This window comes from Barbus barbus (genome assembly GCF_936440315.1).
Source record: "Barbus barbus genome assembly, chromosome: 22".
NCBI lineage: Eukaryota > Metazoa > Chordata > Actinopteri > Cypriniformes > Cyprinidae > Barbus > Barbus barbus.
The window spans coordinates 7,586,656-7,610,894 of record NC_136750.1 but is presented as its reverse complement, the minus strand read 5'-3'; the positions used below and the strand labels follow the sequence as shown (position 1 = coordinate 7,610,894).

Genomic DNA, 24,239 nt, shown 5'->3' with positions numbered 1-24,239 from the left:
AGTGATTTAACTGAACTCCCATTAGTCACATCATCTAACGCTGCATTCAAGTCATGTTAGAATGATCATATTTACAAGTTGAGGGCATGAGTAATAATTGCCAGCGGGAAACAGGGCTTGTCAATTATTATGTCAAGAATTCTGGCAGAAGCAGATTATTATTGATCATAATAAGTTGTACTTCTGAACATTGATGATACAATTTAGTTTGTAAAAAGCTTGCCAGAAAACACCCATTTAGCCTAGCTGGTTTATGAAGAAACCAAATGCTTCCCATTTCCTATATTTCTCTCTGGCAACACAAGAATGAGAAGATACATTATTAAAGCATCATCAATGTTCATCTAATGTTATTCTTTTGGTTTTCAATATACAACATTAGTGCAAAAAGCTCCCTGTTGTTGACGGGAAATGAAAAAAAGAGAGCAAAATATAAAATTGTATCACGACTCCATTTCATTCCAACCAAAATCACTTGATCACAAGTGATGTTGTAATATAATTACCAAACTAATGCGTATGAACTTGACAGGAGGACATCTCCTAATATCAACAGATAAGAGACAAACCAGACCATTTGTTAAAACTGGATAAAGGGATAGTTCCCTCAGAATTGTAAATACTTATTCATGTTGTAGTCGAATCATACTTTCACTTTCTTGAGAACATCACTGGACTTATGCTGCATCTAAAATAAAACTACTGTAATAAGCTTTACTGCAAGTTAACATTCTTTCTTATCAAGAGACATGTTCACACTGCAGCAGAATATAGTTGTCAGACCTTTATCTGAGTATTGCGTTCACGCATGTTTTGATTATTTATGGAAGTGACAATCACATTCTAGGCAATAACCGATCTCACACCGGCAAAGCCTTCATCTGCGGATGGAACCATACTGGCCTAGTTGTTTGTCATGTTACATAGTGCGAGAGAGCTCTGTGCTGAACATATGCATATAGTGTGTGGTTTGGGTAACTTACAGAACATTTTGAGAATCACACCTGTAAGTAAATGTGGTTGTCAATCCCAAACACTGACATTGTGAACGCAGCAAGGTCAGCAGGTCATGTCACAGCCATATCACCCTGCAGCCCAAGACTGGTTGCCCACTGAAGCTAAGCAGGGTTGATTGGTCAGTACCTGGATGGGAGACCTCCTGGGAAAACTAGGTTGCTGTTGGAAGAGGTGTTAGTGAGGCCAGGAGGGGGTGCTCACCCTATGGTCTGTGTGGGTCCTAATGCCTCAGTATAGTGATGGGGACACTATACTGTCAACATGCACCGTCCTTCGGATGAGACGTTAACCCGAGGTCCTGACTCTCTGTGATCATTAAAAATCCCATGGCACATCTTGTAAAGAGTAGGGGTGTAACCCCGGTGTCCTGGCTAAATTCCCTCCCTTTTCAATCATGGCCTCCTAATAATCCCCATTCATTGAATTGGCTCTATCACTCTCTCTGGTGTAGCTGGTGTGTGGTGAGCGCACTGGTGCCGTTGTGCTGTGGCTGCTGTCGCGTCATCCAAGTGGATGCTGCACACAGGTGGCGATTGAGGAGAGACCCCCCCATATGAATGTTAAGCGCTTTGGGGGTACAGCAATACACAATAAAGCGCTATATAAATGCCTCATTCATTCATTCATCAACGATGTCCCTTCTAGTTAACCAAACATGTTGAGCAGAATAATGCTGCATTCCATTTAACTCATCCATCTAACTTCCTATTTGGAAGATCACAATAAATTCATTTTCTAAATTGCAAAATAATGGTTTATGGTCAGGGGAAAGATATTGAAGTTGAAATATCCCGCATCTGACTTTGTATGGAACGCAGAATACTATGAACCAATCAAACACAGATCAACCACAGTAGCTGAAATGACAAAAGGACACTACAGGAAGTTCATATGGATCGTTTATTGACAGATAATAGTGCTACACTCTGGGGTTACTTAACAGGCTTATGGAATAGTCACATTTCTCTTCTGCGTGTATACACACATTTACATGCTCTGAAACATCAGGATCTGGAAAAACCAAGCACAGGATCACGGTAGCTGCTGTAACTCTGAATCATTACAAAGGCAAAAGACAGAAGACCAAAACCCCAAAGTTTATTTACAATCTTTCTGCTGCACTTCAGTTATGTATTTATTTTTGGCATATGCTCTGTTCAGCAAAGGTTTGTGCCATTTTTCTTTTAAGCACTCAACGCTTTAGGGATAATTCATCCAAAAATATATAATTTTCATAATCATTTACTTGGCTTTATCTCATTCTAAACCTGTATGACTTTATTTATACTGAAGAATCCAAGAGCTTGTGCAAAGAAAGTGAACGGGGACAGACTCTGGCAAGCTATAAATGATATTCGAAGCGATTGCATTCACACTGATTCATGTTCAAATGTTCAAAAGAGAGCACATTCCGTCAGGTTTGCTATATGGAATACCAAATTACATTATTTTTCTGCGTCTTTCATAACTGATTCATTTGCAACAAATTGTATGTTTTGTTAGAAATAGTGGAAGGGGAAATTATCACTGAAAGTATCACTTTTATGGTACAGTTTTATAGTAGTTTTATTTTTCCCCCTTAATTACATTTTACAGAAAAGAAAAACACCTTGATTATGCTAAACATCTCCTTTGTGTTCCAAAATAAAAATGAAGCCATACAGGTTTGTAACATCATGAGGTTGACTATAGAATGCTCCTTTTGGGATGAACTGTATCACTTTAACTTTTGAGTAGATTAACTGGACATCTTAACCGGTTCTTATGGATGTACAGAAGAAAGCTAGGGTTGCATTGCTAGGCCATTCTTAAAGGATAGGTAGGTCAAATTTCATACAGTGCATATAAAGGAGCTCGTAATTTAAAATGTTCCTGCAATTGCACACAAAGGACATGTTTTCGGGACGCCGATTCATTCAGGTTCTCCACTTAAATGGATTTTCCCCAAACAATCGTCTGGTACGTTGACAATACAGACCAGGATTTGACTTTAATCTTGGTTGACCATCCCTACAGGTTGGATTACAATCACATCATCAAGTTATCATGACAGCCTAAATTTCAAACAAAAACCAAAGAACACAAGTTGCGTAAAATCCCGCCATACAAATCCCAGTAGCCTGATGAAGTCTCATCTGACGAACCGTGAACTGGAGGTTAAAGTGTGCCCTCATCTAGGAGTTTGTTTATCCCATCGCAGATCTTCCTCAGGTTAAGTCTGTACTGTTCAGATGGGCCATACAGCTTGGTCAGGAAATCCACATCTGCGAAATGGTTGAAAACATGGTCGATCCGCGCATGGGAGCGTGCGGTCAAGTGGTGCTCCACCAGCTCATGGAGAAGGTCCCTACATTCCATCAGCAGCTCAGAAAGAATGCCACGGTCGAATGTGTACTCCACCTCATAAAAGCTCACCACCGTCATGGCCGCCTGGTTCATCTTCTTTTTGAAACGCTCAACGGTCTCCATCTCATCAGGACTGAATTGGTGGTTTCGGTAGAGAATGCCAATCTTCAGGGCGATTTTGATGACATCTTTGATGATCTTGTGAGCTTCCTTCTTGCTCTTAGTGTATTCACGACTGGCCTTGTAGAGTTCGTCCAGAATCTCGCTGCTGATATCGTCTGTGAGGAGATTTGCCACGGCCATGGTGGCCATTTTACTCAAGATCTTCTTTTGGGCCTGAAGGGCCAAACTCTTGGAGTTGAAGCTCTCTTGCCCTATACAAACAAAGAAGAAAGTAAAGTTAGCCACTCCAAGAATGTTTCCCTCTCTCTCTCACACACATAAGTTAGTTTGAATGTCAGCAATGTACAATTTTCTACAGAACATTTTTATATAAATGGGCTGCAGCGTTTTGAGTACCCAGGTCAAGGGCGGTCTAACAGACATCTCTGTCAATACCATGCTGAAAGGCTTAAAATATAAAAAAATTCCATCTCTCTTTTAACATATTTTGCTCAAAGAAGTGCGGATGTTTTTCTGAACCTTTATTATTATAAACCTCTATTCAGTTGTTGTTCGAGCATTTTTAAAAGACTGATACATTCATTTGATGTTGAATTCTGTATCACCACTCTTTTAATTTTGAATCTGAATGAAATGATGGAAGAGATGTTTTTTTGATATTGTGCTGATTTACTACAGAAAAGGATGGAGAAAGGAGATGGAAAAATAAGAGTGCTTAGTGACATCAGCACATAAAGGAAAATTATTTCAGTCTGAACAAGTTTTGATGAAATATTAGAAACAAAATATATTTATTTTTCTGTTTGCAGAGTTATAAAAATTAATTAGAAAAGGTAGAGCACCACTGGCCAATGCAACTGATTTTATGTAACACAATGATGTTTATAGTCTCTTTAAGAGGGTCTTAATTGAGCCACTGTAGGTGAGTCATAACCGTATTGTGTGCAAATGGATGGCAGCAAAGCTGTTGATTTACTAATGATTTTTACAGTGTCTAATGGATTGTGATAATATTAGTACAAACTCCCTTGCCAGACTAGAGCGACTGTGCTGTTTGACACACTGTGGGCAGTACCCAGAGTTCCTCTGGGTGTGTGAGATTCTCAGTGTGTTCATTCTGCTGAGGTGTGTTGTCTATCTGATCTGGTGTTGTAAAGGTGGAAACTGTACGTTCAATAACTCAATAAGATTTGGGCTAAAAATAGGAGAATGAAAAAAAAAGGATTGCATTCAGGGAAGGCTGAGGGTTTATGAATCTCATGTGGGATTCCATGACTTGAGAAAAAGATTGATGATGGTCTAGTTTTGGCAAGTTTCTCTCTCTCTCTCTCTCTCTCTCTCTCTCTCTCTCTTTGTTTTTTGCTGAAATGTCAACTCTGCAAACAACTAATATGAATGTGTATACCAGTGTTTCCAGATTTTTGTCACCCTTCACCATACACTATATGTATTTTCAAGGATGCATATGATTGCTAGTTTTACTTGATCTTAGTGCTGAGTTCGACACTATAGATCATGACATACTCATAGATCGATTACAAAACTATATGGGTATTCAAGGGCTGGCTTTAAGATGGTTTAGATCCTACCAGTCCGATCACTACGACTTTGTTTATTTAAACGAGGAATCATCTCAGTTATCACCAGTAAAGTATGGAGTGCCACAAGGATCTGTCCTATGTCCTCTGCTATTTTCAATATACATGTTGCCCCTTGGTAATATTATTGGAAAATACGGGATTAGTTTTCATTGTTATGCTGATGATACGCAACTATATATCTCAACAAGACCAGATGAAACTTCTAAATTATCTAAGCTAGCAGAGTGTGTTAAAAATGTAAAATATTGGATGACCAATAATTTTCTCCTATTAAATTCGGATAAGACTTTATTTTCAGATATATATTACTTATTGGACCACAAAAACAGTACACAGAATCTCTTGGATTACAATTTGCAACTAGATGGATGTACTGTTACTTCCTCTACAGTCAAAAATCTGGGTGTTATATTAGACAGCAACTTGAAAATCATGTTTCCCATGTTACAAAAACAGCATTATTCCATCTTAAAAACATTGCCAAGTTTCGAAACATGCTACCAGTTTTTGATTCAGAAAAGCTAGTTCATGCATTCATGACCTGTAGAATGGACTATTGTAATGCACTGCTGGTTGTCCTGCATCTTCAATAAACAAGCTACAGGTAGTCCAAAATGCAGCAGCTAGAGTCCTTACCAGGTCAAGAAAATATGATCATATAACCCCAATTTTATTACAAAACATTTTCATATAATGCATCTCATAATCTTGTACTGCAGTTATATCTGATCAAATGCACATTATTATTCTTTAGCTTGGGTTGAAAAAATAATTTTTACTTGGTTGGAACAGAAGCTACGCTAATTATGTCTCTATTTGTTTCTCAGTTTCTGCCAAGTAACTAGGAATTACACAAGCTTCAGTTGGGATCCAACCTTTATAAGATCTGAGATGACCGAACACCTGGGAAGAGATGATGCCAACCCCTCAGAGGACCTCAGATGATGCCAACCCTGAAACAACACATAGAACTACCAAATTTTGCTATATGTTTGATTGCAACATATAATCATTGCTGTAAATAGTGTTCAATGTCTGTTTGATTACGTCATTAATTGATTTTTACCGTACATTTCTGCCACATGTACATCAACTTGACATAGTCACCACTGATAAGCTACTACTAAATATATTGTAGAAACTTAATTTCCTGTAAAGCTGCTTTGCAACTATTTGTATCGTGAAAAGCACTATACAAGTAAACTTGAATTGAATTATTTTAATCTATATGAAATTTAAACTGTAACTGCATTATTTTAAGTACAGTTCCTTCTTCACTTTGTTTCAGACATCAAAAAAATCCAGTATGTTGTTTCATTAATCGCTCTGACAGAATCAGTGAGTTAATTTAATGAATTATATTTTCTGACTGATTCAAATCATTTTATTTAAAGAACCAGTTCATCTGAGTTATTTGTTGGTGAATCAGACTACACTGTTCAGGTTGTGTTACTTTTTGCATGCAGCCCCTAAGGACAGCTCAATAAAAAGATGTGTTTTCTTGCTATTAAATAGTCCTTTTTTTATTAGCATACAGCTCAGACTACAAGCTAAAAACTCTGAGATATTTCTTTCCGTGGCATTGTAGATCTAGCAGAGACTAAGAGCTGTGCAGGAAACACTTGTGTACTGTACATTAATTTCTGCGGAAGTACACACTCAAGTCCCTCACAGAAGTACTTTTCAAGAGCACTCATGTTAACATGCTGCAGAAATTCTTTGTCAAACCATGTTCCTCTTTTTGCACATGTTTGTGTTGTATTTTGCATCATCTATAATAGATCTTCACTCTTAAAAATAAAGGTGCTTCACGATGCCATAGAAGAACCTTTTTTGTCTAAATGGTTCCATAAAGAACCTTTAACATCTGAAGAACCTTTCTGTTTCACAAAAGGTTCTTTGTGGCGAAAGAAGGTTCTTCAGATTATAAGAAAGAGATGGTTCTTTAAAGAACCGTTGACTGAATGGTTCTTTGTGGAACCAAAAATGGTTCTTCTATGCTGTCGCTGTGAAGAAACTTTTAAGCATGTTTATTTTTAAGAGTGTTTGAATGAGTTTGAATCAACCAGGATGTATGTTTTTGTTGTATGTTATTAATAGTCAGACTTTGTTTTAGAGCCCATTTTATGAGTGATCAATGCAGAAACCCAAATATTCCCAAAGCGATTGCTGCCTTAGAAGGTAGCTGCCGACAACAAGGCAGCTCTCTAATTGGGAACAGAGCTATGGTGACTGTATACGTCCATCATGATGTGTAATATCTCAAGGTTTTATGAGATGAGCGTGTGGGCTTATCTTGGGCTGAGCTGGTGATATGGCACAGGGAGGAGAGTTTTGTTTTGTCATGTTTATCTGTAGGAGGCGTGGGCAATCTGAGAGCAAATTTTATTTAGATACCTCTTAGTTCAAATTACACACTACAGACGTGATTAACATTACACAAACAACTGCAGAAAATCTGTTCTTTCCTGGACTCCTCTGCAGAGAGCCGCCACTCTCGTTTACTGCCTCACATAAATCACTGTTATATGTCAGCGGGGTGGTCTGGAAAATACGTCATTTGAGAATGCCACTGAATGCCACAGAATAGCACGTGAATGCCACACAAATGCCCGACCCAGACTCCAGTATCTTTTATTTCATGTAAAGAGAGCCAGAGTGAAGTTGACCTCTATGCGCACAAATCCGACTGCCAGGTGAGATGGTGTGACCTCGAACTGACTGAGGCATGACCTTTAGCTAGTGTCTCTGACAGGAATGATGATGTTCACTCTGAATGACAAACTGGCTTATGCAATAACTGCTCTTGTAGCTCAGCTGGTAGTGCATGACACTAGCTGCACTGAGGTCATGGGTTTGAGACTCTAGCGTGCTTTTAAAAAGAGTGTTTATTACAGAAATAATATAATTTAAAGAAATATAATTAAGTGCAAACTACATGTTGTAAACAACAATTGCAAGTTGTTTACAATTAAATTAAAATTTATTATAGTTTAATTTTATATGAAATACTTTAAATGCTTATATTAAATAAATTTATTTTATATGAAATAAAATCAGCTGAAATTAATGCTTTTTTATCCACTTACTGTAAGTAGAACTTAAGTACATCTCTATACATAATTTCATAATTGCTTATGATACTTTTGAAATATGGTTTTCATTTACATTTATGGTGAACTAAAATATGCTTTAATGTAATTTCTGTTGAAACTTGTACTGTATGTCATGCATTTATATATTTTTGTAATGACACTGTTATGTCTATTCTTTATTGTTATGATTTATTAGAAAAGTTGTGTTTTCTTTAATGTGTTGTGCTTTTTCTGTGTTTCCTTCTTTGTTCCCTCTTTGGCTCCTCCTACTCAATCTCTCTGGCAGGTAGCTGATTGCCCCCAGCGGCACCTGCTTACCAGTTAAGAGTTTAGCAGCAACTACTAACGTCTGAGGCTACGTCCACACGAAGACGGGTTTCTCCGTATCCAATCTTTTTTTTTTGCCTCAAATTCCGTAAACACGGAGTCGTCTCAGGAAATATCTGCGTCCACACGGAATCACTGAAACCGACTGAAAACGATGTAGTACACATGCCAGACCAATATGTGGCGCTGTAATTCTGCCACAAAGATACACAAAAAAAACAGTAAAGAAGACTTGGACCATGTGCGTAAACCTTGCGTGCTGAATATAAACTAACACACAAAGCAGAAGATTTTGCTTTAATAAAACTAATGAGCTCAGTAGGTTCTGCAGCACGAACACAGGCACGTAGTCTGACATTGTTGTTGTTGTTGTCGCTGTTATGTGACGTAGCGGTGTCTGATTAGGGGCGAGACGTGGGCTGATGACGTCATCGTTTCAGAAAATATACGGATTCGCCGTCCACACGAAAACATGAAACCGGCGTTTTCAAATTTATCCACCCTGGGACCCGGTTTCAAAAATGATCGGTTTCACTCTTCGAAAACGCCGGTTACGTGTGGATATTTCGTTCATACTACCCCTCACCTTTATTAGCTTAGTTTATTTTTTTTTGTTTATTGTTACTGCTTTTAAAGTAAAGGTCTCTGCACACTGAGTCCGAAATTTTCACATGCGTTTTTTCGCATTCGCAATCTTAAAAATTCGTCACGCACAGAGACCTTGCTCACTGAGTCCGATGCGTTTTAATTAATCCGTTGCGAAAAAATTCGCAAAACTATACAAAATGTCTTCAAGCAGTGAGGATGATTTTGTTGTCCTCTCTCTTTTTAAAAAAAGAAAAAGAAAAAGGAAATATTGGGTCCATCCAATCCTTAGATTGCGCAGAGAGGATGAGAGTTCCACCTCCTTATCAAAGAGCAGCGGGATTATCCGAGAGATTCAAAGTTTATTTCAGGATGTCAGTGCCTCAGTTTGATACTTTGCTAGTGATACTGAATCCACATATTAAAAAGAAGACTACCAATTTCCGTGAACCAATTTATCCTGAACAGAGACTGTCTGAGGTATGGATACACCAACAGACACACACACACACCGAACTGCGGAATCGGAAAGGTGCGCGCCAGGCATAAAAAATAGGCTACAGCAGTTCTTTATATTCTGTATCTTTGTATTCCGCAATTTGTTTGTCATAAAGTGCTCTGTGCTGCAAGACGAAGTTTATTAATTTGTCTGACACTATTTTGGATTTTGGCTTTCGCTTGTACGGTGGCTCTGAATTGTCAAAACACCTTCTCAAAGCATCTCAAAATGCTTTATACGGATGCGAAAAACGCAAAAAATCGAACCCGATCCGAATTTTTTTTTTGACGGACGAAATTTTCGGAGGCAGTGTGCAAACGTGATTGACAATACGTGAGGTCGTATTTATTTTTCAACGTGCGAAAATTTCGGACGAAAAATTCGGACTCAGTGTGCAATGGCCTTAAAGTGTATTATTGTATGGTTTGTTTTATTTGGAAGTTGTAGGGAGGTGGACGCCATTTTCGTTGAACACTGTTTTCTCCTGTTTTGGGGCCAGGAAGGGAGTTAGGATATAATTCTGTTGTTGTTCTTTTTCTTTTCTTTTGTTAGATTAGTTAGAGGTTTAAATCTAGTTTGTTTTGTTTGTTATTTTGGCCTTGCCCTCTCCTGAAGTTGCCTCACAGGTCTTTCTAAGTGATCAGCTGTGTCCTGTTGCATTAATTCTTCAGATATTAAAAGCAGGGAATGTGTTGTATCAGTTATATCCATTACTTCTGTATTCTGAATCTTGCATTTGATGATGACACACACAAACCAGGATGAAGATGAGGGAGCTGACTTTGAGAGAAAAGCAAACAATTTGGATGCTAAAAGAAAAGAGGAAGTCAGTTAGAGCTCTAGCAAAAACAAAGGACATGGAGAAATCAAGAGTTTGGAAACTACCAGCAACCAACAACTACCTGATCGGCTGAGAAAACAACAGTAGTTGATGACAGACAAATCATAAGAGCTGTGAAAATGAACCCTAAAAGATGTGTCTGTAAAATCACCAACAACTTCCAGAAAGCTGGAGTGATGCTCTGACAATCTACTGTCCTCAGGAGACTTTGACACAGAATTACAGATGCTACACAGCAAGATGCAAACCTCTGACCAGCTCCATAAATAGAAAGGCAAGATTAGAGTTTGCAAAAAAGCACAAAGGTTAGCCAGAAGAGTTTTGGAACTGTGTTTATGGACAGATAAGACAAAGATGAACCTTTATCTAAGTGATGGGAAAGCAAAAATGTGGAGAAAAAAAGGGGAACTGCAATGATCCCAAGCATACAGCCTTATCTGTAAAGCATGGTGGAGGTGGTGCCATGGCATGGGCATGCATGACTGCCTCTGGAACAGGCCCTCTCAACTTTACTGATGACAATTTATGATGACAGTAGCAGAATGAATTTGGAAGGGTACAAAACCATCTTGCCTACCAATATTCAAGAAAATGCCACCAGATTCATTGGGAAGTGCTTCATATTGCATCAGGACAATGACCCAAAACACCCTGCCAGTTCAGGCAAGGGATTTATAAGAGCAAAGAAATGGAAAGTCTTAGATTCCCCAAGTCGATCTCTGGATTTAAGTCTGATTGAACTTGAATTTCACCAGCTGGAGAGGAGAGTAAAGGCAGAAACTCCACAAAACAAGCAACAATTGGAATTGGCTGCATTAAAGGCTGGGAAAAGCATTTCAAAGGAGTCCAAGAGTCTGGTGATGTCTATGGGTCACAGACTCACTGCTGTGATTGTGGGCAAGGGATCTGCAACTAAATAATAGCTTTTAATCTTTTATATCTGCCTTTTGTTCAACTTTCCCAATACTTATGCTCACATCAATGAGTGGGATGAACTCTAAAAGTGCTGTTTTTTTAATTTGGTAAAACATATGTGTTGAAACGGCTAATAATAAAATGTGACATTCTGTAGTTTTGTCTCATATTCATCTTTTAATCATATTTGCAAATGTCTTGACTCCACAGCCAACAGAGCAATTCTGTCTTTACTGTTCCAATATTTATGGAGGGCACTGTGTATGTGTATGTGTATATATATAATATAATTTCCTTTTCTTTTTTCTTTTTTTTAATAATAAAAGTACACTACAAGTGCACTTTCATTACAATTAAGTGCCTTTTTATTTTTAAGGGTCTGTAAAAATGTATATAATAGTTAGAGTGACAGTATATTAGCAGACTGTAACAGTGCTGTTGTGTGAGAAAAGTGGTAAATTAAAAATTCATGTTGCTACTTTGGCATTTGTGTTTCCAGTGAAGAGATCTTGGTTGGCATTTCATGTTGGAATCACTTAAAGTGTTTATTTTGTAAAAAAAGAAAAGAAAACCTACTCTAATGCATTATCCTAACCAGGCGTGACACAATAAATTTTCAGAGACAAGTAATTTATCTTTCTACACTGAAAGCAGAAATGGTTTGCAACCTGAAGCACAGCTGAACAGAGCATATTTGATGATTAATATACAACTGAAAGCCTGCTGCTTTTGGACAAATTAGATTTCTCTTTGGACAAGGCTACCAAATGCACCAGAAATTGAAAGCAGACCAAATGTTGTGTTGCTTCAATTTACATGGAAGGGATTGCTTGTATTGCTCAGCTTAATCACATCGCACCTGGTCATGATATCGTGTAACATTCCATACAATGCAAAGCTTTTTCCCCCAGTTCATTTATTAAAACTAAACTGCAATGGTTTGTTCAGAAATCAACATTCACGTGGCATCACAACCATGCACTTTTGAACATATGGCTGCACATGTTTACATATCTATGCTTATTAAGTGTTCAGCAACTTCATAAGTGGAGGTCATTTACATACTGTAGCCTAGTGGTTTTCAAACCTGTCCTGGAGGACCCCCTGCCCTACACTTTTTGTATGTCTCCCTAATCAGACACACCCAATTTAGTTCTTGCATACTAATGAGCTGATAAGTGGAATCAGGTGTGTTGGATGAGGGAGACGTACAAAATGTGCAGGGCAGGGGGTCCTCCAGGACAGGTTTGAAAACCCCTGCTGTAGCCTATAGAAGTCTTAAAGGTACAGTAGCATATTTTTACACTGTGTCTAGATCTGGTGTTGACACAGTATATGCTAAGGATCAGAAAGAGGGTGGAAAAAGTTATTCAAAAAACAAATTAATGACTAAATAATTTATTATGATCTAATATTAAAATCTGTAGCATGCCGTCTGTCTGTAATCATTAATGTACTATTATTATTTGTCTTTTGGTCAGGGCTAGTTTATGATGTCACGTTCAGAAATGGAAATTGTACAGAATTTATCGATTATTGTTCTAATTCTGATTCCACTTCACAATACCATATATTTTGTTTCAATATATTATATATAAAAAAAATACTATAAAAAATGTTTTGCTTTACTACAAAACTTAATTATTGTATATCTTTAACCACATATTTGTCACGATTTGCTGCAGCAAGGGAACGAGGAGGTGGGGAATTCTTCAAATAACACAGTCTCTGAGCTCTGGAGGCCATGGCGGATCAGCCTCCGAGACCGTGGCCCCAGCCCCCGCCCCGGCCTCTAGAGCTGGAGCCATGCTACCCCCACCCAAAAACAAATACTTGGGAGAACTTACGGGGCTTAACAGGGAATCAGGAGCCCTCCCTGGGCTTAACGGGGAATCAGGAGCCCTAACATGACTCTGGTCAGGGGCTGGAGCCTGCACTGGACTCGGTTCAGGTGCTGATGCTGGAGCAAATTCTGGGGCTGGAGCTGACACTGGAGCGAGCTCTGGGGCTGGAACCGACACTGGAGCGACCGGTGGGCCTGAATGAGCCGCAGCCGACGGGTTTGACATCGGAGCGGCTGGCGGACTGGAGTGAGCCGCAGCCAGCAGACTTGAGTAAGCGGCGGAGCGCGGGCTTGAGCCCGTAGAATTCTCCGGCGTACTAGTAGAAGGGGAGATCTTTATGGGCTAGGGCAAGGAATCGTGCGGCGGTTTCCATGCCGCGGGGAGAAATAAACGGGAAAACAAAAGACTTTTCAATAACCGAAAACAAAACGGGGAAAAGAGAGCGCCGCATACTTTTCTGTTTTTGGGTTCAGTATTGAATGTAATTCTGTGTTTCCTGCGTTCCTATATGTGTTTGGATTAATGAAGACTGTTATTTGAAGAATTCCTCACCTCCTCGTTCCCTTGCTCCAGCGAATCGTGACACTATTGTACTATTATTCAGAAATTTAAATATTTAAAATGTAACAAACCTTAAGTATGTACAACATAATTAAGTTTATTTTCATTTTATTGTGAGTCAGATATGACTGTAAGTAATGGCTTGTGGTTTGAGTCAAATGTTAAATGTTTAATGCCATTTTATACTGATTTTGTCTGTGACTCATATGTGCTGTTTAAATGATTCATTAAAAGAACCAACTCTCAACTCTCAAATCATTGGTTTGTAATTTAAACTACAATGAAGGCATTGTTTTTGATGTTCTATGCAATCAGGCAGCACAAAACTTGTTTTGTCTTTCGACATTTTTCACTGTATTATTTTGTGGTTTCAGAATATTCAGATTAACCAACATTGAGTTTTCCAAAGCCAATTTTTAAACTCTCAAGAATTGTCTGACACCCCTGGCAGTTGGTTTTTCCATGGACAGGCGTTTGACTGTTTCTGCATCTGTGTCAGTGCTGTCGTTTGTTGTTGTGGTGAATCGAGGCTTTGTTTAGCATCTCTCTCTGTGATGATGTAAAGTCGGTGAGTGACAGACACGACCTGTGGCATTAACACACACCAGACCAACCTGACACTGACCCGGCTAGGCAGCGTTTCTGCTCTTTTGGGCTGACCAACTAAACACTACTGTTTCCTAAAACTGTAGTTACATGGCCACACGTCTGTTCTTTGAACCACGACGGTTCAACAATATAAAATTGTTGTTAATGATGTCACATGCAGGTGGTGGTGTTAAAATAGTCATTGTGTCAGGCCCCTTTTCTGATCAGGGCCCTTGGAAATAAGCACAGATATTTCAGAGCTATATACTTAAGAGCTGTATAAAGTTCCAAACATGTTTATGATGCTGTTAGCACTTGTTTGTTTGAATTATGTTTCGGGTAATGCAACATTTTTTGAATTATGTTGGTAATGATGGAACTTGTGATTATATTTGATTAATGATGCTATGGGAAACACACTGCTGATCGTATGAAAAAGCACAAGTGATGCATCACTGTAGAAACTAACTAGCTTGTTACAACTCTAAACCACAGTAAAACCTAAACCTATTGTTATATCTCATAGTTCTGACTTAATAACATGCAATTGAGAGTTATAAAGTAAGAATTGGGAGATATAAACTCGCAACTGAATTTATTTTTAATTTTTTCTCAGAATTGGACTTTATAACTCGCAATTGCAACTTTAATTCTCATAACTGTGAGTTTATTATCTTGCAATTCTGACTTTATAAGATGAAACTGTGAAGTTACATCATGCAATTTTGAGAAAAAAGTCAGAATTACAAGATGTAATTTCAGAATTGCAAGAAAAAGTTCAGAATTGTGAGTTTATATCCCATACTTCTAACTTCATAACTCACAATACTGACTTTATATATCGCAATTATTTATACAATTATGCAAGACTATGCAATTATGAGAAAAAAGTCAGGATTGTGAGATAATTGCCATTAGTTTTTATTTTTTTATTCAGTGGTTCCGTAGTGAACAGCATTCTCCACAACGTAATTTGTGGTAAAACTTCTGCTGTAATGAATATGGCAACAACATCATTGTTGACAAGCTAAAATATATAAATTAAGTCCACATGTCTTAAGAGTTCCAATCACAAAAGTTTGCAATGCCGGTTGCAAATGTTCGTTTGAACTATAGTTTTGGAAAATGTCAATTCATTGAACTACGTTGGCAATGATGGAACTTGTGACCATTGGCTAACAATGCTTATGAACCCCTGGGTTTTGAGTGGGTAGTGAAAAAAGAACATGCAGAAATAATCCATGAAAAAATTGAACAAGTATTTAGTGAATTATCCCCTCAAAAGGGAACACACAAGAGATGTGGATATTTAGAACTTAAATAAATGGCAGTAGTTCAAATTCTATTTTCTATATTTACTATTTTCCAAAACACAGGTACCAGCCGCATGGGATTTTCCAGTAGATAAAGATATTATCTCTCAACAAGTGGCCTGTGTATTTTTTTGTCATAATATTGTGCCAGTTTTCTGCTATCCTTATCGGGTGTTTGGAAGAACAAGGAAAGCTCTAGCAGCCTACATGACTTCCACACACTCACCAAGCAAAACCCACATATGACTGTTTACATCCAACCATTTAAGACTAATCCTCAGACTCCCTGCCCCTGTTTTATTCTCCTCTGACCACACCACATTGTTTTCTTATGTCCTCCCCAGACTGTGTTTACTGTGTTCATGCTGTTGTGTGCAGAGATCAGATGCTGCGTTGTGAATGCTGGTTAAGTGAAATTCTGTCTGATTTTAACTAAAGCATATGTAAAGTACTTGGTCATAATTTTAACATTCAAATTTACCACAAATGCTTGCCAGTTCATTCAGCAGTACACTGTAAAGATATTTAAAATATATTTAATTATGAAATTTCATATGAGTCAAAAAGGCACTTTAAAGTTAATTGAATTGAATTTTAAACTATAATAGATTTTAATTTGCTTTATTTATTGTAAGATTCCATAATATGTACTGTAAGTGTAATATGTAATATTATGTAAGTGTACTTCATTTACAACATCATACCTGTCCAATACCTTCGTTTTGAACTATAGCTAGTTTTATCACTTTGTTTTATCATTTCAAAAATGTGTTTTTATGAAATGTTTGAAAAGCCAATGGACCTTTTGTGTGTTCATGTGTTTGCATATTGACCTTTTAAACGACCATCTGTAGGAAAATGAGATGGACTGGTTTTAAATATAGGACACACCTTTCTTTGTACGATAGACAGGTTTATGTTTCACAAAGATGTTTATATCTTTCTGAAATAAATACAGCACTTGAGCCAGACGACTAAATAAACTCCTAGACAAAAAGAAATAAGATAATACTTTTATTTTCCCCTCAGGATTTTCCGCTCTGTGCCATGTCAAATACTTTCATGAAGGGTATCCCAGTACTAGCGAGAGATTTTATTTCTCATAGGCCGCTCTTACAAAGGTCAGGAAACTTACTGAACATTTCAGCTGTTTCATTGAAGTATCAACTCTTTCATTGCAGAGTTTGATTTCGTAGCTTAGTAGTTTCTTTCAGAACCAGGTTTGCTTGGTGTTTTGTGGCCTTACAGACTGTGTAATGTTTACCCAAAAATACTATGGTATCTGATAGTAATACAATGTCACGTTGATATATACCATGTTATATCATATTGCTTTTACATATTACTTCAAGGAATCCCTTGTGAAAAAGAAGTGTGCTTAACTGTTTTGAATGTGCACTTGAAGTGTATTTTAAAACTTAAAAGTATATTCTTTAAATACTGTTGTTGCAGATAATATAATATTAATAAAATAAAAGGCCACTTAAGTGTACTGAAAGGTACTTAAAGAGCCTGATCATTTGTCTTCTTACATAACGTATTTCCTGTTTTAGGCCCAAGTATTTTTGGACATTTAACTGTGTCCAAAAACATTACATTCAGTTTACACTTAAGTATATTCTTTTAAATTAAATTAATTTCATAATAAGTACTTTTTTTTAAAAGTGTACTTAGGGGAGCGTGGGGCTTAGTTAGTTAGTTGTAACACACGTTTTAAATATTTCCACACGTGTTAGCAAAATCAAATTTACGGTATTTACTGGCTGCCATATCAACACTATATTGAAAAAAAAGTGCCTAAAATAATAATAATTTGAAAAGTAAAAGTTAATTTCTGGCTTAAGTAAATTTTTCATCTTAGTTTTTGTGTTAATTTAAAATGTGATTGTGATTTAAAATGTGTTAAAACCTTAATTCCATGGTACATTTTGATACTTTTAAGTGTCATATCTGCAGTGGATACGAGTTCAGACTGATAATCTGGATAATAATGACTGCAGTGTTTCTCAGTGGGCGAACAATGAGCCTGGGGCAGTCCACTACCCATAATCCTCCAGTCATACCAGTCATTTATGATGACAACATCACACTTAAATTCACCTGACAATCTCGCAGCTCCAGATTAGAGAAGTGGTACAATTGGCCGCAGGGGGAATGAGTGTGTGTGTGATTGACACATGCTTGTCACAGTGTGTGTGCGCACCACAAATAGCCATTATTAGGGGTTATTTTTAGTCCTCCAGCATTGTGTGTGTGTTAAGTGGGTGGGTGTGTTTGTGTCTCTTGGGGGCTTGCTCTTGAGTCACTATAAATTTAATCAGCAGTTTAAATGACTGATGAAACATGCAAAAGACAACATAAAATATCATATTGTAAATGTAATTGAGTTAACCTTACTGGCATTATTAGAAAACAAATGTATCTTAGAGTAGGAGTGCATGTGTGTGTACTGTGTACAGGTTTAGTTATATTTGTGAGGACCTATTATTTTTTAAAATGACTTTAAATATAACATGCAGCATGTCAAAAACAGACTTCTAAAGTGTTGCACATTATACGAAAGGCTCATAAATCAGTTATGAGTTCAACCGAAAATGAATATTCTGTCATTCCAAACTAGTATGATGTTTTCTTCTGTGAAACATAAAAACATAGCTTTTTTTCTCCATACAATGGAATTCAATCAAACCAGGTGTCACTATAAATTACGGGGACAAAACGTCCCCACAAAGAAGGCAATATTCCAAATCCTTGTGGGGACATATTTTGGCCCCATAAGGAAACAAGCTTATAATTAAGTTTTTTTTTTTTGAAAATCTAAAAATGCCGAAAGATTTGTGCAAGGAATTTAGGGGTAGGGTTGGTAAGGGGGTAGAAAATACAGTTTGTACAGCATAAAAACCATTATGTCTAATGATTACATGATAGCACACAAAATAACTTGCTAACTGAAACAAGTTTTTATTTTTTAACTTTATATTTTATTTTTAGCTTTATTTTTATTTTATATTCATTTTTTAATAGTTTTAGTCTTATAGTTAACAATAGCACTGATAGCACAGCACAGTTATATGTTAGGGGTAGAGACATTGGTAGGCTATAACATGGCCTGTCTGCAGCGAGATACATTTGTGTGTATGTTTATCTTTGAGGTCTGTACAGCTGTAGCTCTTTTTGAACAGGTGGAAAATGGGAAGATATTGAGGTAAAAAAAAACAAAAACAAAGTTTGTTTATCTTGGCCTTAAAGCAGAAAAACCCAAGGATTTAATCATTAGTGAACTTCCCTGTTCATCGAGCTGGCTTTGTGTTTACCCATGAGACCAAACCCAAATATTCTAATGTCAGAGTAGGCTGGTTTAAAACCTTTTTGGACAACATGGCAGCATTGGATGAGTTTAATGCATTCATAAGGATTTATTTATTTTTTTTCTGGTGAGGTTACAGTATTTATAAAAGCAATAGAAGTCTATGCAGTGTCCCCATTTAGATAGTTAAGTAAATCTGTGTGTTTGTGTAGAGGGAGGGGATGTTCATCAGATGCCACATCTTGCTGTGTTTAATTTAATCTTGGTGTGGAAAGTATCGTCTGCCAGTGATTAAATTTATTACAGTTGAGTTGACATTTGCAAGCGTTTATATCCTCACCCACACTACCCACAATTCAGTTATAAATTCACAATTCATTTATAAATAAGCACTTAAATATACTTAACATGATGTTTTACAGCTGCTGACACACTTAACATTGTAATAAACAGTGGTTCAACTCAAAAATTACTGACTTCATTTGCTCAAATGTGAATGAGATAACTTTTGGATTGTATGTTTTATCATTCTTGATTTTTCACAACTTGTGTACTTTTCCTGGGTGAGCAGGATTGAACTGCTGCACTAATAATGAAGACCAACAGCCAGGATTTTTGTTAAATAGTAAAATATATCTTCCCCAAACCCTATCGTTTGTTTTTGTAAAGCTTGATGCAAGTCACTAATCGACTAACATATGAATGAGCGGTAGCATCTTTTTTTAATTACAAAAAAAAAAGACATACAGTACACATTAAGTAATTATTATTATTATTATTATATATATTTTACATTTTTAGGTACAATCAACTTAGCTGTATGTCATTTCAACTTAAATTACATTAAACTAACTTAAAAAAAACATGAGTTGAATCTTGTATAACTTGCAGTAATTTAAGAAAGTTGAAAATTGTTAATGTAAAAACATATGTTGTCCTGAACTATTGATCATACCATTTTTTACTGTAAGGTTTGAAAAACACTACAAGTGCACATTCAGTACAAATAAATATGCAAGGGAATATTCTGCAAAATGTATCCTTTTTTTGTGTTCCATAAAGGATTGCAATGACATGAGGATATGTGACAGAATTTACATTTTCGGATGAACAATTCCTGTAATTTTCTTGTTTCTTGTACCATCACACAACAGAAACCAAAAATGCAATTTTGAAATGTCTGCGACTGACACAGTGACTGCACTGTTGTATTGTTTGATTCCAGGTCTCTGACCAGAGAGATCGGGTGGGATCTGACAGAGGTGTGTCGTGGAGTTCAGTTCCACTTTCAGGTCCACTCTGATCAGTGGAAGACCGTTCATGTTCTGATTGGACGCAGCAGTTGGAAAGAACTTGTCACATATCATCACTATATACTGTGCAAACATTTTTACATTCGCCTTTTTCACATTTCATGTGTTTACAGATCAGCAAAATAAAACAATGAATGGTTTAGTCAGTTTTTTCGCAACAAGCTAAGACAACACACACCATTAGTCTCCTGCTTGCTTGTGTGTGTTTGTGTATGTGTGTTCATTCTCATCCATAATTTATTGTCACGTATCATGCTTCCCTATAGTTATCATTCATCTCTAACCATATCAAAATGTCCATACCGAAGTTCATGGTGTAGCAATCAGTCACTAAATCTGCCTGATGTTTATGGCACATACTAAACAAGCAAAAGACAGAGAGAAATAGAATAGACACCGTTTTCTACGGTTGGAATACGAGACCTTGTAAGGCATTAAAGAGAAGGATATTATTAGCTGTGTTTCCTAATTCAAGCATTACTATGACTATTGATCAAATGCAGGGACCTTAAGTATGAATGAGATACAAAGGTCATAAATGATGCCTCATGTTGTGCAGACTTATTTTGATTGGTCTTATGAATAGATGGATGATAAAATGGACAAAAAAGATCCCTTAGACTTACACGGAGGGATATGAGTCATATCTAGAGCTTACAATATCACTGAATCTGAAGTCAAGAACCACCTTTGATTGTTTGATTAAATCCATAGATGTCACAGTTTTATGCTTTCTTTTTAATACAAAAATAAAAGTGTAACGTTGAACTAAGTTCTGAAGCGCTGTCATATAGACTTGAGCTCTTTTGATTTGTTTTTAACATGTATTTGATTATAATTTGACCTGTAATGCATTGAATTTTGCAATATATTTAAATTGGTGACATACAAGTTTCAATAGAAATAAATTTACAATTTAAACACATTTCAAAGACAATAGAACAATTATGAAATTATATATAGAAATTTACTCAAGTCTTCTTTAAGTGGGTCAAAAGAGCACTTGAAAGTTCAATTGAATTTAATATAAATTTAAACTATCATACATTATTATTTAATTGTAAATAACATGAAATAAAGTGTTTGTAAACATCACATTCAGTTCAAACTTCAGTATATTTCTTTAAATTATATATCCTTTTATAAATTATATAAATTATAAATTATAAAGTATGCTAAAGTATCCTTTTTCACAAGGGAAAGCACCATTGCCAGTATCTTTTTTAGTCTCTCTATGCATCTCTCTCTGTAGCTGTTTTCACATACTGTCTGTTGCATAAGATGCAGCACAGATATTTTAAATTGTGATTTCTTCAGCTCTATTTTTTCCTTCCTGTGTGTATGTGTGTGTCTGTGAATGTGTGAAGCTGTCAGCTGAGCTTTTTTTCAAACATTAAAGAATTAATTAAAAAGGTGTTGAAAACACATGACTCTTGAAACAACACAGACCCCCGCTCTCCTCTCACACCCCCTCCACATTCGTTTCTCTAGAACTCGGATATCTCGTCTATAACACAAAAACAAATATGTCATTTTACATAAATAATGTCGAGTGTGTGCGTGGCAATTTGTTTGGAGGTGAACATATTATAAACAAGAATGTAGAATGTAGGGGTCAGAAATGAAGAGGACACACATCTGTCCCATAAGCCCATGGGGTCACTACTTGGCATTCTGTGAGATAGAATCTGTTTTTCCATTAACAACACTGAGAGAGACAAAGATATAAATATAATGCACAAGAGCTCATAATTCAATGGGGAAATATCAAAATCTCAATAACTATTTGCTAAGTTCAAATTTCAATAACATATTTCTAAAACAAGCAATCAAATCTGGCATGAATAAGTGTTGTTTCACTTAAAATCTTCACTTAAAAACACTATATCACTTATCACTTAAAAACACTTAAAAACACTATATTTCAGGTCAGTCCAAGAAATCCAGAGCTGTAGAGCAGAAGCTGAGCTCAAGTTTTAACCAACCAGTCACATTATTACTATTTCTATGATATACGAACTGCCATACAAATCAAGTGATGACTTTGACTTTGAAACATTGCTATTGTTCTCAACGCAATTCCAAAAGGTATAATATTACTTAAGAAAATCTAGTTCAGTGGAAATCAGCATTGATGATTTTTGTGGTAATAATATATTGGTAATGTTGATGTTTTAAAACACCAATGCAGCAATAAGTTTATATGCAATGCTCTTTGTTTTCTCTATTTTCCTGCAGCAATATTTTTGGCCTTGCATGGAAGCATGGGAAACAAATGTATCAGTAAACAAAAAAAAAAAAAAAATTGAGAAGAGTCCTACAAAATACTACTAGGATTTATCCATTTGTTGTTTTGGAAAGATTTAAGTTGAATATTTCATATATTTGTGAAATATACATATATTTGTTTTATCCTTGCATTTACTCAAGATTATTATAGAAACCCATATTAGCAGAAAACGTGGGTGTATGATAGAGATTTGTGTATTTTATGTATTTATTTATTTTGATGTTTTTTTTTTCAGAATGACATTTGTGAAGAACAATATATTTTATAACTATTAATTAATTTCTAAGGAAAAAGACAATATACTGTAAAGTAAGTGGGCACTTCACATTTAATAAATTAGACTAAATTACCTTATGGAACTAAATAAAATGATAAAAGCAATGAATTGTATATCTATTTTATTTTTAATGTATTTATTTTTTATCAAAATAAAAATAGAAACTTCATTAAAATCTTTGTTGTGTAAGTATGAATTGGTCTTTCTGAATTGGAATTGTTGTTCAAGGAGGAGGAACGTCTGGTTATGCATTTTCTCATATAAACAGTGGCAGTTCTTTACAGTAAGTAACGTCAGGTCCTTTCCTGGTATCCTCATACAGATATAAAAAAAGTAATCTTTATTCACATTGCTGCCTGCCTGCTGGACCTCAGTTATAAGTGTACAGGAGTAAACACGTTCTCATTCATTTATACACACAAAGTTATTGTTTGGATGATTGACAGCAGAACAACATCTCTTTATAAATCTCATACACTCATAATCTAATAAACTCTAATAAAGATGTGTTCAGAACACATGAAAGCTCTCTGAGAACAGATTTGTACTAAGGGAATTCCTGTTTCTGAGGAAGAGAAGACTCATCTTTACTTTGCTATCTCAAACCTAATGTTGCCATAGGCTACCTCTCTCCTTCCCACTCGTTTTGCTCTCTTTGCCTCTCTCCATTTCTCTTTTGTCTTCCTCTGAGGAGAACACTCTGATTTCTGAAAGCTTCTCCAGTGAGGTCCCTGAGGGACAGACTCGACATGAAAACAGCTTCTTCTGTTCTTATTTCTCTCCTACTCTGAACCAGCAGCCATCACGACATAAACGATAAACGATAAAAACAGACAGCGAGTGATGATCTGACTTCTGGAGCTGGAATCCTGTGTAGAATATGAGAGCTATAATTTGGAAGTCAGATTGCATTTGCAAGGAAACACAGTAGCAGCGCTTACAGGGAGCAAAAGTATACTGTGCAAGTTCAATTCACTTTACAAATACACTACTGTTTAGATAGACTGACATGCAAATATACCCACAACACCTCACTACTTAAAATACAAGAAAAACACCTGAGACACTGCTTAATAATTTAACAGCCTTTAACTAAGGACATATATATATATATATATATATATATATATATATATATATATATATATATATATATATTGTGGTGGGAGGAGCAAACGACAGACACAGTGGACGTGGCGTCAGGCCTCGGAGAGGTTTTTATTAAACAATAATCAAAATAAAGTGTCCAAAGGGAGTAAAAAGTGTCCAAAATAAACGGGGAATCTGGTGTCCTCGTCGTACTACGGGCTTGTGAAGGAGGGCAGGGTCCAGGTAAGGGGCGGAGTCTGGTCCCCTCTCGGGACCGGGGCGCGTGGGTCGGCGGCTTCTTCTGAGCG

At 36.5% G+C, this 24,239-nt stretch overlaps 1 protein-coding gene across 1 annotated transcript in view; it reads right to left on the bottom strand.

Moving 5' to 3' along the window:
- Positions 1-1,898: 1,898 nt before the first annotated feature.
- LOC306888014 (tumor necrosis factor alpha-induced protein 8-like protein 3) overlaps positions 1,899-24,239 on the bottom strand; it is a 33,898-nt gene continuing 11,557 nt past the window's right edge. The window contains exon 2 of the mRNA XM_079446106.1: positions 1,899-3,737. Within this exon, the coding sequence (XP_079302232.1) occupies positions 3,175-3,737 (563 nt within the window). The 3' untranslated portion in view covers positions 1,899-3,174. The remainder of the gene's footprint in view (positions 3,738-24,239) is intronic.